This window comes from Saimiri boliviensis, chromosome 10 (assembly GCF_048565385.1).
Source record: "Saimiri boliviensis isolate mSaiBol1 chromosome 10, mSaiBol1.pri, whole genome shotgun sequence".
In the NCBI taxonomy this organism is placed as follows: Eukaryota; Metazoa; Chordata; class Mammalia; order Primates; family Cebidae; genus Saimiri; species Saimiri boliviensis.
In genome coordinates this window covers 8948153-8965453 of record NC_133458.1, presented here as the reverse complement: position 1 = coordinate 8965453, position 17301 = coordinate 8948153, and the positions used below count along the sequence as shown (strand labels likewise).

Sequence of the window (17301 nt, the reverse complement as noted above, 5' to 3'; positions counted from 1 at the left end):
AATCTTTAGCAAATATTATACTTAATATGAAAAGTTAAAAAGTGCTTTCTTTAAAATCATGAACCAATAGGATACCTGTTATTGTCATTTCTATTTAAGGATTTTCTGGGAGTTCTCAGTTAACACAATAAAACAAGAAAAAAATAATCAGAAAGATTTAAAAAGAAAAAAATTATTATTACTCATAGATATGATTAACTTTTCAGAAAATCTGAGAATGATTACACAATTAATAGAAAAGTTATTAGCATTAACGAAAATTTTAGCATGGTCCCTAGACTGTTATCAGTAAATGAAGGACAATTACATTTTTATATATTAATACTGTGAGGTTTTTGAGAAAGTCTATCAATTAACCATTTTTCTTTCTTATCAAGGATCTTAACACAGAAACAAAAGAGGAAAACAGGTGAGGTCAAGTTAATTTTATTACTTATAATTCAGGACATAATTCTGCATTAAGGGCAGAGACACTGGAATGAGCTCTTGTGATGGGGGAAAAAGCATTCAGAGAGGGGTATTCTCTGCCCTCAAGTCTCCATCAGCAACAAACAGAAAATGCAAGTTAAAAAAATATACTACTAACAAGAGTGATTAAAAAAAAAAATCTAGGAATACATCTAATAAAATATGTGCAAGACCTTAATATAAAACTTCATTGTGACATTACAAACAAGCCAAATGGAGTGACTTAGGACATTCACAGATAACATGACTGAATATGGTAAAAGTATCGATTCTCTTCAAAATGTTAATAGATTGAATAAAATTCCAACCATAATCCCAATGGAATTTTTCATGGAACTTGATAAGGCAATTTGAGGGTTTATCTGAAAGAGCAAAGCAAAAGAAGAGCCAAAATGCAGTGAAAAAGCAGGGTCTCCACCTCTTAGCACCACAAAAATCCATTTCTGAAGGATGAAGAACTTGAACGTGAAAGACAAACTCTTAAACGCTTTAGTAGGAAATATGTGAAGGTGTACTACAACACAGAGTAACGTAAACATTTGTTAATTGTTTAAGACACAGAAGGACAAACCATAAAGGAAAGACTAGTAAATCCAAGTACATTATAATGAAAAACATCTGTTCTTTAAAATATACCACAAATGGAGAACATAACAGCAACACACATAATTGACAAAAAGATTAATATTTAGAATATGTAAAGAACACTTACAGGCCAGGCACAGTGGCTCACGCCTGTAACCCCAGCACTTTGGGAGGCCAAGGCAGGCAGATTATTTGAGGACAGGAGTTCAAGACCAACCTGGCCGACATGGTGAAACACTGTCTCTACTAAAAATGCAAAAATTAGCCAGGCATGGTGGTACACACCTGTAGTCCCAGCTACTTGGGAGGCTGAGGCAGGAGAATTGCTTAAACCCAGGAGGTGGAGGTTGCAGTAAACCGAGATTGCACCACTGCCCTCCAGCCTGAGCAACACAGCAAGACCCTGTCAACAAAAAACAACTTAAAAAAATGCACAAAAGACAAAAACACACATTTTATAGAAGAGGAAGGACAAATGGCTAACCAATAGAGGATGTAATGCTCAATCTCATTAATTAGGAAAATCCAAGTTTTAAGCCATAAATTTTAAACCATTTCACTCCCACCAAACCGGCAGAAATAAAAATAGCATTTCCTAGGCTGGTGAGGTTAAGGTGTGGTTGGAACCCCCAACCCCTCCTGGGAATACCAGTGGGTATCCACACTTGATATCACCTGGAAAAGTTGATTATGTGTCTTTCCTATGACCCAGCAGTTCCACTCCTGGATCTACACCTAGATAAACTTTTACACATGCATAAGAATGTTCACAACAGCATTGTCCCTAAAAGCAAAAAGAAAATTAGAAACAACACAAGCACCCACCAACAGTAGAAGGAATAAATACCTTGTGTTTCGCTCATAAAATACAAAACCATCAAGTGATGAAAATGAATTAACTACAGCTATACTACATTAACAGGGATGACTCTCAAAAACATAATGGCAAATGAGAAAAGCAGATTAAGGAAGAACATATGTGGTAGGATTCCATTTATAAGAAGTTCAAAAGCAGGTAAAACTAAATGTGCTATCTAGGATATATACAGAGGGAATAAAAATGCAAAGAAAAGCAAGGGACTCTATTTCTGAATTTTCAGTTTTTGTATACTATAAGAGGAAGGAAGGGGATGTGATCAGGGAGGGACAGGATTCCGGGAGGTTCAAGCTGTGGTCTCTCTCTCATGCTCGGTGTTGGGAATATGGGTATCTACTACTGTTCTCTGAACTTCACATGAATTTTGTTCTGTATGCATTTTGTTTATTGTTATGTATAACACACAGTAACAATGTTGTAAAACAGGGGTCCCCATTCCCCAGGGAACCTGGACTGCACAGCAGGAGGTAAGCAGACAGTGAGCAAGTAAAGCTTCAGCTGTATTTACAGCCACTCCCCATCGCTGGCATTACTGACTGAACTACGCCTCCTATCAGATTGGTGGCGGCATCAGAGTCTCATAGGAGTATGAACCCTATTGTGAATTGTGCTTGCGAGGGATCTGGGTCACACCCTCTTATGAGATAGAACAGTTTCATCCTAAAACCATCCACCCGGTCCCCCATCCATGGAAAAATTGTCTTCCATGAAACTGGTCCCTGATGCCAAAAAGGTTGGGGACTGCTGTTTTAAAAGAAACAAAACACTATATTTTTAAAAAGGAAAAAACCAGCATTTGATACCATAAAACTTTTGGGTAGCCAGATTAGAAGGAAATGTCTTTAACAGTATTTTCAAAAACCAAAGGCAAAAATCATACTTAAGGCTGAAACCCTAGAAATATATCTTGTCCACAGACAGGATGCCACTATCACTGCTGCTATTCAACAGTATCCTAGTCAAACTGTTAAACAAGAAAACTAAAGTTATAAAAAGTGAAAAAGCAGACAAAACCTTTGTGTGATATGTAGAGGATATAATTGCATAAAAAAATCCAAGAGACTATAAATAAACAAACCATTAGACATGAGAGCAAGATTTTTTTTTTTAATAAACAAAAGTCAACAGCATACCTGTACACCTGCAATAACTATTTAAGACATGTAATAAATTGCAAAAATCCCATTTACAGGCCGGGCGTGGTGGCTCACGCCTATAATCCCAGCACTTTGGGAGGCCGAGGCGGGTGGATCACGAGGTCAAGAAATCGAGACCATCCTGGTCAACAAGGTGAAACCCCGTCTCTACTAAAAATACAAAAATTAGCTGGGCATGGTGGCGCGTGCCTGTAATCCCAGCTACTCAGGAGGCTGAGGCAGGAGAATTGCTTGAACCCAGGAGGCAGAGGTTGCGGTGAGCCGAGATTGTGCCATTGCACTCCAGCCTGGGTAACAAGAGCGAAACTCTGTCTCAAAAAAAAAAAAAAAAAAAAAAAAAAAAAAAAAAAAAAATCCCATTTACAATGAAAAACAACTATCAGGAGAAAATTGTAAAATCTTATTCAAGCACATAGAAGCCTTCTATAAATGAGTATCCCAGTAAGTAGAAAGGCTAATGGCATGAGAGCAGCTCTCCAGGAGTTAGACTGTAAGGTAAATGCAATTCCAACCAAATTTCAAACAGGATTTTCTTAGGAACTTGACATACAGATCCCAAAATTCATATAAAAGAACAAAGATCCAAGAATAGCCAAGACAATTTTTCGGATAACAAGTAGAGAAGGATTGGTCTACTAGATATCAAGGCTGATTATGAAGCTTAAACAGCACGGTGTTGGTGCAGAGACTGACAAAGAGACCAACGACACAGAAGAAAGCACCCAGGAACAGCCTCCCGCACATGCAAAGACAGGCTCGGGGCAGAACCGCATCACAATCAGTGGAGAAAAGCTAACACATTCAGCAAATTTTGTTGGAAAATCAGACCATCGTTGTGGGAGAAAAAGCTGAAACCCTCCCTCGAAAGCTACACAAATTTTAATTGTAGATGAATTTAAGACTTAAATTTGAAAAGCAAAACTTAAAAAAATTTATAAGAAATCATGCATGTTCTACACATGTACCCCAAAACCTAAAATGCAATAAAAAAAATTTATAAGAAAATAGAGACCTTGAGTGAGGTAAGCAAGGCTATCTTACTACAGAAAAAGCAAAGATCATAAAGGAAAAGACTGACATGCTTGACTCTTAACAGTGAAAACTTCTATTCAAGAACTACAAAGTTAAAAGACCTGCGGCCAGGTGCGGTGGCTCACGCCTGTAATCACAGCACTCTGGGAGGCTGAGGCAGGCCAGATCACCTGAGGTCGGGAGTTTGAGATCAGCCTGATCAACATGGAGAAAACCCCATCTTTACTAAAAATACAAAATCAGCCGGATGTAGTGGCACATGCCTGTAATCCCAGCCACTTGGGGGGCTGAGGCAGGAGAACTGCTTGAACCCGGGAGGTGGAGGTTGCAGTGAGCTGAGATCATGCCCTTGCACTCCAGCCTGGGCAACAAGAGCAAGACTCTGTCTAAAAAAAGAGACCTGCCACTGACACGGAGATGATGTTTGTAATGCAAATAATAGACAAAGGATTCGTATCTAGAACACATACAAAGAAGTCATGAATTGATAAGAAAATGAAGAATATCTCAACAGAAAAACAGAAGACAATTCACTGGAGAAGCAGCCAAATAATCATATGAAAAGGGCTCGCAACTTCACTAACTGTAGGGAAACTACAAGTGGAAATGAGATGCCATCTTATTCCCATCAGGTTGGCAAAAATGTAATTATGAAAACTGGGCAAAGAGGTTAAGAAGCAAGTTCTGGAAGCACCTGCTGGCACTGGGGTAGCCCTGGGGAGGACCATACAGCAATGGCAGAGATGAAATCAAGGCCATGACATGGTGAGGCCACCACTGGGTCTGTTCCCTGGAGCAGCATCCCCACAGGGGCACAAGGAGACAAGGGCAAGAACACTCACTAAACTATCGCTTGTGAGAGTGAACAATCAGTAAAAGCTTACGTGCCAATCAGTGGAGGAATGGAAAATAAATTACGATATAGTTGCTTCTGGAATATTAAGCATCTGTTAAAAGGAATGAACCTGATCTACATGTATCAACATGGATAAGTCTGAAATACAGAATAATGAGTGATAAGTATAATGACATCTATGAAATTTTTGAAAATACAAAAAACCATAGTGTATATTGTTTACAGCTACCAAAGTACACAGTAGATGTTTTTAAATGTGGATAGAAAGAATAAACAGAAAATTCAGGACATGAGGTTGCCCTAGGGAGGCCTGGGAGATTTAAAAAGGGATTTAAACAGTATAAGAAATACATTATTTCACACACACAGACCACACACACATACACACACACACACACGCACACACACACACACACGCACACACATTTTCAATTTTGAAACGCAGCATACATTCAGCAAATAGTTATTGAATTCCTGCCCTGTGCCAGGCAATCTTCTAGGTTCCTAGAATGATTATGTGAAGAAAACAGACACAAATTTTTGTACTTTTGAAACTGACATTCTAATGGGGGAGACCTGATATACAATGAATCTATAAATAGGAAACATATACATTATATGACCCTGTCTGACAGGAAGACCCAAAGCAGGAAAGGAGGCCTGGAGTCCTGGGTCAGGAGAGGCTGCAGCGCCAGTAATGGGAAAGGCCTGCAGGTGGGAACTGCCTGAGCACTCCTGGCAGAGGCACTGTGAAGGCCCTGCACAGGGCAGAGGGTACAGCACTGGGGATGGTGCAGCTGGGCGAAAAGTGGAGGATGGGAGCCAACGGTGCAGGTCAGATGGAAAGGCAGCATTTGGGCCTAAAAAGGATCACTCTCTGCTGGGCTGAGATGAGACTCTGGGGGATCAGGGCAGGAGCAGAGGGGCTGGCGGCAACTTAGCAAGAGACAATAAGCCTGGGTGGCAGAGTGGAGGGGACAAGGCCAAGTAAGAAGACAGATCTTTCAGCACCATAAAGGGTGTTGGTAACTGAGGATGGAGAGGTTTTGGTGCAAGGGGTAACAATGGGAGAGAAGGGGCAGAAGACAGGAAGTGCAGATGTCCCCAAAGGGCTCTGACACAAAGGGGAGCAGAGAAGCGGGTAGTGGCTGCAGGGGTAGGTGTCAAGGCAGGATTGGTTATGTTGCCCTTCAGAAGGTGGCATGAGGTGGGATCTGGTGCCAGGTTAAAGGGGGGCTTTGGCTAGAGGGATGACAGTTCAGCAGTCACAGGAGAGAAGGCAGAGGAGGGCGCACAGGTGCAGGCGATGGCATGGGGAGGGCTGTGTGAGTGGTGTATTTCTCTTGAATTAAAAAAGGGGGGTTAAAATAGAAAACCATTCTTAGCTGTGCCCCATACAGAAACAGATAAGCTAGGTGTGGTCCTCAGCCACAGTTCGGCGGCCCCTGGGCTAAGGAGACGCAGTGTGACTGGGTGGCAGAGCGCCCACTGAAGTTGCTGGTCGTGGATGTCACGTGACACCAGCAGCCAGCTTGCCTGGTTCTCTGCAACCACGTACAGCTGCTTGGCTGCAGGTGCAGAGCACCGATGGATTTCACCAGGTGGATGCAAGGAACAACAGAAGGGAAGGGCACTGAGGCTGTGTGCAAGCAGGGACCACAATGATGGGCATGGGGGGAGATGATGAGCAAGGCAATGAAAAGGCAGCAAGATCGATGGCCTGCAGGTCTTGAAGGGCTAGAAAACTGCTGGAATCAGGACACCAGACAGGGAAGTGGAGGGGTGGTGGGAGGCGGCCCGGGAGTGGTGTGCTGGAGATAGAGAGGATCAGGGAGGAGGGTGCAGTCACTGTCATCAGAGTCAGGGATGGCCATGGGGCAGGGGAAGCGGGCACAGAACTATCCGCATGGAGGCTGCCATGGCCACAACTGAGAGCAGGAAGAATGACAAGAGAGGGAAGGTCTGCAGAGGCAGCAAAAATACGAGAAATGAGACCCAGAGGCAGGGTCTCCAGAGAGGGAGTGAGGGTGGCAGAGGCGCAATCATGAGGGGTGATGACCCTGTCCCCAGTAGGCCCGGGCTGAGGGAGGCAGGGAAGAGGACGGCTGCAGTTCCCTGGAGCTCAGTCCGAGCAGGGAACACTCAGGGCCTGGCAGGTCTGCTGAGCCCTGAGTCCCATAAGGCTCAGTGGAGGGGGATGCAGGAGGTGAGAAGGGCAGGTGAGGTCTCACAAGCGGATGGGCCAGGCCAAACATGGTGAGGGATGAGCTGTGATTCCCGGTTTCCTGGACAAAGAGGACAGGGATAAAGGCCACACGGGACCCCTGCCGACAGGCTCAAGGTGGACAGTGGAGTTTGTCTCTACTCATCTTGTCTACTGGTGGGTAGAGGCCACGGATGCTGCTGAACATCGTACGGTGCAGACAGAGTGTGGCGGGGTCTTACCAGCAACCAACATAATTTGGGGGACTTCTTTACTCTCATTTAATGATGACGTGGAAGCGAGGGAAGCCTCCACACACAGCGTAAACACAACGAAACCTACCCACTCAGAACCTCCCACCCAGGCTAGGAGGCTGGATGCGCCTGGGTTGTAACCCTCTTTTCCAGCCTGACGCTATCTGTTCTCAGCCATCTTTCTGTCCTCTAGTGCTCAGCACTGTCCTTGACACCTAGAAGATTCCCAAAATGCATCTGTGGAACTAAACTGTGAATGAACTGATGACCACTGGCAAAGCGGCCAGCTCGGAACATGCTTCTGCCCTTAGGAAAGTGCCAATCTAATCGAGATGAGATGACAAACATGGGAGACGCGTTTGATTTCACACAAGTGGAGCACAGGAGGCCCCTGCGTAACACCACCTTTCTCAGTGTCAAGACGAAAGGGAAAACCAAGGCAGGTGGGATGGTCAAGGGCGAGTCTTCGGAGGAATCAGGGTCCAGCCTGCTAGAGGTGTGGTCTCCCTGGTCAAATGACCCAGCAGGTCTTCACTTCACTTGAGGAATTTTGTTTTTCCTGTGTCCATCTTTCTCTTGACTTTCACAGGTGCTGAGTAGTTCCAGGGAAATCTGAGACACTGGTATCTGGTAACCAGATTCACCTTAAATAAATGTGTGCTTCTAATCAACGGAACCATATGGCTGACCAATGGATGTATGTTCTACAACTGCTACTGCTTTAAATTCAGGTTGGTTTTCAGAGACAAGGCTCTCTTTATAAAGCTTTGAATTAATGTTATCTTCAATATACAGCTGACCCTTGAACGACATGGGTTTGAACTACGGAGGCCCACTTACAAGTGGATTTTCTTCTCCTCTGCCACCCCTGAGACAGCAAGAACAACCCCTCCTCTCCCTCCTCAGCCTACTCAGTCTGAAGGTGACGCTGAGGATGATGACGTTATGATGACCCACTTCCATTTAATGAGTAGTAAACATATTTCCTTTTCCTTATTTTCCTAATCATTTTTCTGTAGCTTATTTTAAGTATACAGTATACAATAACTAGAACATATAAAATATGTGTTACTGATTGTTCATAGTATCATTAAGGCTTCTGGTCAACAGGAGACTATTAGCAGTTAACTTTCAGGTGAGTCAAAAGTTACACATAGACCTTGGGCTGCCTGGGATCGGGGTCTGTCACCCCTGGCCCCTGTGTTGTTCAAGAGTCGACTATTCTCCTGCCTTCCCTCTCAGTCTCCTCCTCTCCCTCCCGCCATCTGTGCCCTGGCGTTGTCTCTTCCTACAAGAACAGGTTTGTTACCTGTTTCCCTGATAGAAAGTGTTCATTTCTGGAGCATTAGCTGAGTAAATCAGAAGTTAAAACTCTACCATAAAAAAACTCAGACTAAAAGCAAGTAAGTTTGACGTGTCTCCTCGGCTCTCTCTGGAAAGAGCACACCGTTCCTGGCCTTTCCGTCTGTCTCCCGCAGATCACCTGATGCCTCCCTGGCCTTCTCCCAGCCCTTACCTGGACTGGGGTCCACAGGAACATCTGGAATCTTGGGGCCGGGGCGGCGCCAGCTGCAGGGCTCCTTCCCTTGTTCAATCTGGGAGAGGACCTCGGGCTTGGAGATGGCGTAGTCTGAGGAAAGACAGAAGGTTAGTTTTTGCCTCGTTCCAGTCAGAGCTGGGGACAGTCAGCCCGGAAAACCAGCAATGGTCTAAAAAGGAAATCTCTTGACTGTCACAGAGCAGGAGCTCTCAGACACAGGCAGTTTTGCTCCCCGGGGACGTTCGGCAACATCTGGACACAATTCTGATTGCTGTGCCCAGGGCTTGGGGAGAGGTGACTGGCATCTGGGGGTAGAGGTCAGGGCTGCTGCTGAACATCCTACAATGCAGAGGATGGCCCCGACACAGAATCACCCGGTCCCAAATGTCAGCAGCGCCAGAGTGAAGAAACTGCCACAGAGCGTGCATGTGAAACTGTGGCACACTTGTGCTGACGAAATGTCACCTCACGACTGCACTTGCTCCCGTCCTCTCTATCAGGCCTCACTGCCCTCAGCTCCGGGGTCACACAGAAACCATCGGGAAGAGGAAATCAGCCCAGGAAGAAACAGAGTCCAGGCCCTTCCTGGGCAGGATCAAATGAGAGCAGCAGTAGCCCCAGGGGCTGAGGGAAGCAGAGTTCTGAGGCACGAAGAAAATGTCTGCTGCAAGCAGCACCGTCTGCCCATGGTCTCCACTGACCTCGAGGCATGGCGCCGTAAGGGCCACGCATCTCTGCAGAAGGCTGAAAGAAAGTCTTTCTCAAATGTGAGTGGATTACATACTGGATCTGAGAGCAGGAGGGGCCTTCCCTGCTCCAAGTCAGCACCAACAGAAAGGTCCACACCCTGGGCCTGCGGAGAAGAGATGCCACCAACTCTCCCAGCCTGGCATTCTGGGATCCTCTGCACAGGGAGAAGGGAGCTTTTGATTCCATCACCCAGGGTTCATCTTTCACAGGTGGTAACGACTTGCAAGGTCAACAACGTTTCTGGTGATTCACATATCACTGCCATGAAACAACTATGTGGAGAGAGAAGTTTGAGGATTTGCAAAATCCCATTTAACAGAGAAGTGGGTGTCAGGCCTTACCCAGGGAGACCAGCGTCTCGTAGTTGCCCCTCATCACATGCTTGTAGAGCTCCTTCTGCCAGTCCTCCAGCTTGCCCCACTCCTGCTCGGAGAAATACACGGCCACATCATCAAAGGTCACGGGCACCTGAAACCACAAGTGTCACATTCACTCACTCACAGGCTCAGCCCCTCAGGCTCCCACACCCCAGGGCGTCCCAGGGCTACCTTGGGGGCCTCCCCCTTGCTGCCCGGGGGCAGCCGCAGGATCCAGAAGTTCCTGTTGCGCAGCAGGTTCTCCACGTTCTCCAGCCGCCTCTGCAGCAGCCCGTACTCCTGCAGCAGCGTCCCCAGCACGGCCCACTTGCCCTCCAGCTGGTTCCCGAACTCCACGGCTGTCTTCTCGCAGTCGGCCAGCTTCTTCTCAGCCATCCCGGTTCGACCTTCTAGGGAAAGCAGGCGAGCAGCCTGTGATTCAATCTTCCTCTCCATGGCCTGAATCGTGGCTGCCATTGTCCACGGAGAAATCTTTCAGAAACAGAAGAGAAACAACATCATTCATTCCACCCATTGTCTTCATTGATCCCCTCTCTCCCTAAGCCCAGGGGAGCTGGGCTGGGAACTCACGTGTGTGGACAAGTGGGGCCATCCCGTACCATATGCCAGATCTCAAGTTGGCAATCACTGCTTGGGTATCTTAGGTCTATGTCTGGGTGGGAGCCCTTGCTCCAGGCCTCTGCAGCACAATGTAGACCTCTATCATGGCACTTACCACTCTACACGGTAATTTCCTCCCCACGCCTACACTGTGGGCTCCCTGAACATGGTACTGCATCTTTTCACGCCACAGTCCTTGACACATGGTCGGTACCCAGTGCAATCTTGCTACGTAAACAGTGACTTAGCATTGCTGGGCATTTTAGTGGAGAAATGGTAAACTGCAGATTTACTAGAGCCCAGCCTGCCCCTCCCGTCATGATTACACAGGAACTGACTACTGATGATGACCCAGCAAAAAAAAAAAACAGCTGGTTCACTGAAACAGCACAAACAAGAGTATTGCTCAACTTTTCTTTTTTCTTTCTTTCTTTCTTTCTTTTTTTTAAAGCATCTCATGTCCCCTTTTAATAAACATAAAAATCTAATGGCCAGTTCCTCTTCCCCCCAGGACAGCCTCATTTTGTCCCCATCTGCCCCTCCCCAACAAGCTAAAATCTCCACGACTGCAAACCTCCATCAGCCAGTTAGGTTTTTGACATTGCATGAGCCCCACAAGATTCTTTCTCATTCCCAATTCCCACCCCGCTCAAGGTTAAAACGATGGCCTCAGACATGTGTGTAGCCACACCAGGAGCAGTGACATGCCTACAGACGGGTCAGGAAAACAGACATATGCCAAAAAGTTAGGCTTGTATATGGACAGCAGCCATATGAATTAAAGAAGATGAGCTTCTCTATCACTGGAAACGTTCACATGGCATATCAGTGACTGGCAGCTGGGACAAGGAAGAATAGGCACAATTTGCCTTGGGTGGGGAGCTGGACTGCTTGAGCCACCCACATTTACAGGGCAGAGAGGAGCTCCTGATGTTGGGGACCCAGGATCAACGCCTCCTGACAACAGTCTGCAGAATAATTCCTCAACAAAAGGTTGACGACTATTTCCAAAATGAAGAAGTAGCTACCTGGAACCGTGTGGATTCACTTAGAGAAAGTCACTGAGAACTAGAACGCGCATGGACACCTCAAAAAATAGAAAAAAAAAAAAAAAAAAAAAAAAAAGAGAGTTTCAGCAGGGGCAGAAAAAAACTTGTCCAGGACGGTGCTTAAGAACCTGTCTGGATATCTGGAGGGAAGCAGAACCCCAAGAAGGTAGGACTCTAAGGGGTCTCCAAGGCTGGGAGGTTCTGCTTCTAGTTGAAAACCCGGATGAGGGTGAGGGTCTTGCTCCGAAAGAGTAGGTGGTCCCACAGGCAACTGGGCGGGCCGACTTGGTTCTGGGCTTGAGTCTGCCCTCCACCTAAGGCCACTGTTCCTTCCCTCGCCTCTCCTTTCTCAGATCAGTCCCTGTCACGTGATCCCAGACGCCAAGAGTTTACTCCGGAAGCATCCCTGTACCTGGTCACCAGCTCCCCATCCGCTGAAATCCTACCCATCCTCCAAGTGCATTATTACAGTCTTTGTGTGGCATGAAAGGGACCGCTGCATAAACTTATCAGGAAAATATTCGTCTTTTACACATGGATAACAGGATGCACGGTTTTCTTACAACTGTGATGGGGCCAGGAAGCCCTGTGTGAGGCCTTCACACTATGCGGTGGGAGGTGGCCACTGTGCGCTGCCCATTCCAGCCCAGCTTCTTACTGACTGGTGGCTGGAATATGTGGGGCTGTCCTTAGACTCCTGCCTGGGGAGCCCAAACTCTTTGCTTGAGAGAAGCTGATGGTAAGAGGAGCCAGATCCCTCACCCGCTGCCCACCCGCAGGATCAAGTCCCGGCATGCAGGCCCCTTCCTAGTCTCCGCAGCCTCCTCTCCCACTGCCTCCGAACCAAAAGCATCCTCTTTGGGCTCATGGGACTCCTTTCTGTCCCTCACCCTGCACTGCCCCGTCTCTCTGCGCCTTTGCCCAGGCACTCCTCCCTCCCTGAAAGCTCTACGGGTCTAGCCCGGCCTGATGAAATCCCAGCCTCCCCTAAAAGCCTGGCTCAAATCTCAGAGGCGCAGAGTATCAGCCAGGAGGGGTGAGCAGCGGTACCAGGCGCCCCCCTGACGCTCATACCCCTGGAGCCCAGCGCAAGCTTCCACCTGGGTGCCAGCACTCACCTTTTCTGCCCGCGTACCTGTCTGCTTGGTCCTTGAACACACAGAGCCGCTGTGTGTCTTTTCGCACTTTCCAGCTGTGCGATCCTGGGCAAGTTAACTTCTCTAGGCCCCAGGTTTTTCTTTTGTATGACAGAGGTAACAGTACCCACCCCACGGGCTCGCTATGAGGACATACTAATGCCTCAGCAGGGCTGGTGCAGTGCCTGGCTCTATGTTCCCTTCCGCGCCGACCCGGGGGAGCTGGGCACGTAGTGGGTGTCGTTGTTATGCGGATTCGAAGCTGGACACCTTCCAGGTGCCACCGGGCCCACAGGCCGAGCGCCAGGCAGATAAAAGAGCAGCGGTTGGGGGGCATCCAGAAGGAGGGGACAGCGGCTGGGGTGGGGGCAGGAAGCCCGGGAGGGCCCAAGGAACTTGGCGTGGGGCGGCCCCGGCGCGGGGACAACCGTTCCGCCAGCGCTCGGGCGCCGCCCGGAGTGGGGGCCCGGCCGGAGGGCGCAGTAGGCCCCGGCGGACCCCGCGCCCAGTTCGTGGGAACCCCAGGCCCGGTGGTCCGGCCCGGCCCCCGGAGCCCCTCCCCAGGGCCTGCGGCGCGGTGTGCCGGGCCCGGACCGCCTGGGGCCCCCAGGCCGCGAGTCCGTGCGCGCGCGGGTCGCCCTTACCGGAGCCGCGACCGCCTCGGCCATGGCCCTGCGCTGTCCCGCCCGGCCCGGAGGAAGTCGTCGCCGCCGCCGCGCGCGGCCCCACGCAGGCCCGGCCGCCCGGTGCTCTCCGCAGGCGGCGCCCGCCCGGCCCTGCCTCCGCCGCCGCTCCTCGCTGGCCGCCCCTGCGCCGCGCCACCCGCAGTCGCGTCGCCTCCGTCAGCACCCGGCGGGTCCACACTGCATCCTGGGAGCCGGCGCTGCGGCCCGGCAGACGAAGGCCCGTGAGGCTTCCTGGAGGCAGCGCGGCCGCACAGCCCCACCTGCAGCCCGAGAGGCGAACTGCAGGCGCGGCGCCCGCCCGCCCGCGGCCCCGCCCGGCCCCGCCCGCGGGGCCCGACGGGAGGACCCAGGGACTCTGGGCGGTCCCGGCGACCACTGCCCGACCGCCGAGCTCTGGGGGAGTCACTGCGCCGGCCCCGCGGCCCGGCCCAAGGGACCCGGTTACCCAGAGGGTCCTCTTGGTGGGACCAGCCTGGCTGCGCCCGCGGGCGAGCAGGGGCCTCCGGGCAGGGCGTCTCCCGGGTGACCGCGGCCAGGACGGCCCTCTCTTCCGGGGATGCCCCGCCCCCCTCCGCGCACCCCACGAGCACTTCTGCCCTCCGAGGTCCTGGACCTGGAGGTTTGGGCTATTTGCGGGGGGACAGATGTACTCATGCCCATCTGTGTTTGAAATGGAATAAATACTTCCAACAATAATAATATAGTTCGGTGAACCCCAGTAGACGCCACTTAGCATTTTCTATAATGTGTTTATTATAGTAAAGATTTTTAAATGGCACGAGGAGTGGAACGCAATACCATCATTTAAAATTATTTTGGTGAAGGTCTTGGTAGGGACAGATGTTCATGATATTAAAAAAAAAAATCCTGTCGAGAACGATCCTTTGTTTTAAATTAGCGTTTTAAAACAATATATAACATTATATATAGCATTATATACTGTGTAGATGTATAATTATAGTTTTGAAAAGTTTGGGAGCATATATATGAACATGGCCTAAGTAGTTTAATAGACCACAGGCCGTTTTTATGCGTTTTCTAATTTTTTCAAATTCATGTTTTTATTTTTCCATAACAAGGATAGTATTTTTAAACAAGGAGAGAAAAATAAAAATTTAAATTAAAGAGGCAAACCAGAGCAGGGGAAGGAGGGTGCCTTGGACGGCCCCCACGTGGTTACAGAGGGCATTGCCTTTCAGGAACACGACTGCTTATCTGTGTATTCCCTAAGACTGACCAGCCAACCAACGAGCACACACTGAGAAGAAAATATGTGAGATCTGTAATCTTTTTCAAACAAGGCAGACCTTATAGAATAGATAAAATTTGAGCTGGATCTTGAAGGGTTGGCAAAATATTGATAGTCAGAGAGCATTTCAGACCAGAAGGTGGTAGTAGGGGTGTGAGCTGGATGACAGCCAAAAAAAAAAAAAAAAAAAAAAAAAATCGAGGCAGGAAGATATAAAGCATTTTAGGGCTGGGGGCAGGGCTCACACCTGTAATTCTAACACTTTGGGAGGCCGAGGTGGGCGGATTGCTCGAGCGCAGGAGTTTGAGACCAGCCTGGGCAACACGGCAAAACCCCATCTCTACTAAAAATAGAAAAAATGAGCAGGGCTTGTAATTCCAACTCCTGGGGAGGTCAAGGCACAAGAATTGCTTTAACCCGGGAGGTCGAGGTTGCAGTGAGCCGAGATCGCACCACTGCACTCTGGCCTGGGCAATAGAGCAAGATGCTGTCTCAAAAAAAGAAAAATTCCAGGGCAGCTCTAAGTCATTGGGTCAAATGGACGGAGAGTACACCTGCAACAGAAATACAGTGATTAGAAGTGAGACACTTTTTAGTGTGCAATTTAAAAAGTCTACTTTGACAGGCTGAATTGGATGTGCCAGGACCGTGTCTAGGTACTAATTTCCAAGCCTAGCTCTCAGAACTGCTGCATCGGTCTCTGGGGAAGCTTGTGAAGGATATGGATTTCTGGATCCCATCTCATATCTACTGAATCAAAATGTCTCTGGGATGGGTCCTGAGTATTGTGGAGAAAACTTATTTTACAAGAAGGTCTCTTTTTAACAAGTTCCTTGTACGGGTTGAAGTAAGGGTGAAGGTGGGGCTCTCCTGACTGCCAAGTTAGGGAAATGATGACTTGCTCTGTCCTCCTCCGAAGACAGGGATCTATTGCAAAGCATGTCTGGTGGCTGGTCCTCCAGCCTCTGCAGAAAGTGTGAAGATAAACCTCTTTGGATTGAAATATGAGGCTTCCAAAGCTTTTCCCTCCATTTCTACCTATGAGTCAGCCTGTGTGCACATGTGTCAAAAGCAGGCCTGAGCGTTTCCACCCCGTGCCTTTCATGAGAGTTTCCACCCCTGTGCCTTTCATGAGAGTTTCCATTCCTGTGCCTTTCCTCATGCATTTCCACTCTCCTTTTACCCACCCAAAGTTATCACACCTTTCCCAGACTAGCTTATGCCCTAATTCTTCCAGTGAAGTCTCTCCATGCCAAGCATGCCTGCAGCAAGTTCTGCATTATCTCAACTCTCATAATTTTTACGATCAGTACCATTCATTTGACACTGAGAAAAAAATTATAATACAAGGTAATAGACAGTGTCCTAACTCACCTCTTGGATTATGAGTTCCCTGAGAGCAAGGGCTATATAGTATTTCTCTTGTCTCTCCTGTAGTGCCTAATACCAGACAGGTTCAGGCAACATAAAGTAATGATTTAGTATAAGTCTTAATTGATTGCTCTGTGTGGTGTGATAAATGATAGTCCAAATAATCACCCCCCACCTCTGCTCTAATACTCATGCAACCCCTACAGTCTCCACCTTCCTGCTGAGCATTCCTGGAAAAAAAAAATCATAACGCATCTTCAGCATACCCAGAAAGAGCCTGGAAGGGCTGCTGAGCATGAGACCACATGTCAACTCCGTGTATCAGGGAGGCAGGAAGTGTGTGGTTCAGACTCCGTGCAGACTGTGTAGATGTAGGGGCTACCGATCCATGCACCCCTGTGAGAGCTTCCTATACTCCAGCAGGTAAAGCAGAACAGATGTACCTCTATTTTTCCAGCTGCTCCCTTCAACCTGAGCTTTTCTCTTGGGACCAGGCACCACAGCCTAAAAGTTTAGGCTTGGGGTTTTCAAAAAGGTTGTGGTAATCATTGCTGCCACTAAATATTTTCAACTGGCTTCTTTTGAGGAACATGGCTGGATGGCACTTCCTGGTTTCTTCTGGCTGGATTGGACCATGTGACAATTTCTGGCCAGTGTTTTTTCTTTCCCTCTACTACGGTAACCCAGCAATATTTGAGGAGGTGGGTACTGTATTTGCCTGCATCCTGGAGGCAGGGGACATTGAATAGAAACCCCAGCCACCCCATGATAAGCTACTTACAGCATGAACATGAAACTCTTTGTTGTAATAAGACACATGGTTTTGGGGTTGCTCGTTCCACAGTTTAACCTAGCCTATCCTGACAGATACAAAGGCATGGTGGAAGTTGGCCAGGCATTGCAGCAGGCATCCTTGCGTTCCAGGTGGTGTCTGCAAACTTAACTTCACTTACATTGTCTGAGTGCTCTCACACTGAGCGTTACCCTGCAGCTGTTAGATATGGTGAAGTGCTGGAGAACTTGCAGCTGGCCCTGGAGTCTCTCCCGTGGAGCCAGTGCCAATTTCCTGCCTCAAATCCCTCAGTGAAAATTGCAGATGGGGATGGACAGG

General features: G+C 48.3%; 1 protein-coding gene across 6 annotated transcripts in view; it reads right to left on the bottom strand.

Annotated features, from left to right (window-relative positions):
* The window catches only part of ZNF746 (zinc finger protein 746), a 44406-nt gene that overhangs the window by 11345 nt on the left and 15760 nt on the right, over positions 1-17301 (bottom strand). Inside the window, exons 1-4 of one of the 6 annotated variants that reach the window (XM_039472706.2) lie at positions 13529-13839; positions 10271-10570; positions 10064-10145; positions 8949-9062 (exon numbers count right to left, since the gene is read on the bottom strand). In XM_039472706.2, the coding sequence (XP_039328640.1) occupies positions 8949-9062; positions 10064-10145; positions 10271-10570; positions 13529-13552 (520 nt within the window). In that variant the 5' untranslated portion in view covers positions 13553-13839. Of the gene's footprint in view, positions 1-8948; positions 9063-10063; positions 10191-10270; positions 10571-12866; positions 13488-13528; positions 13840-17301 lie in introns of those variants that run through there. The other 5 variants (XM_039472704.2, XM_039472707.2, XM_039472705.2 and 2 more) reach the window with 5 other exon arrangements.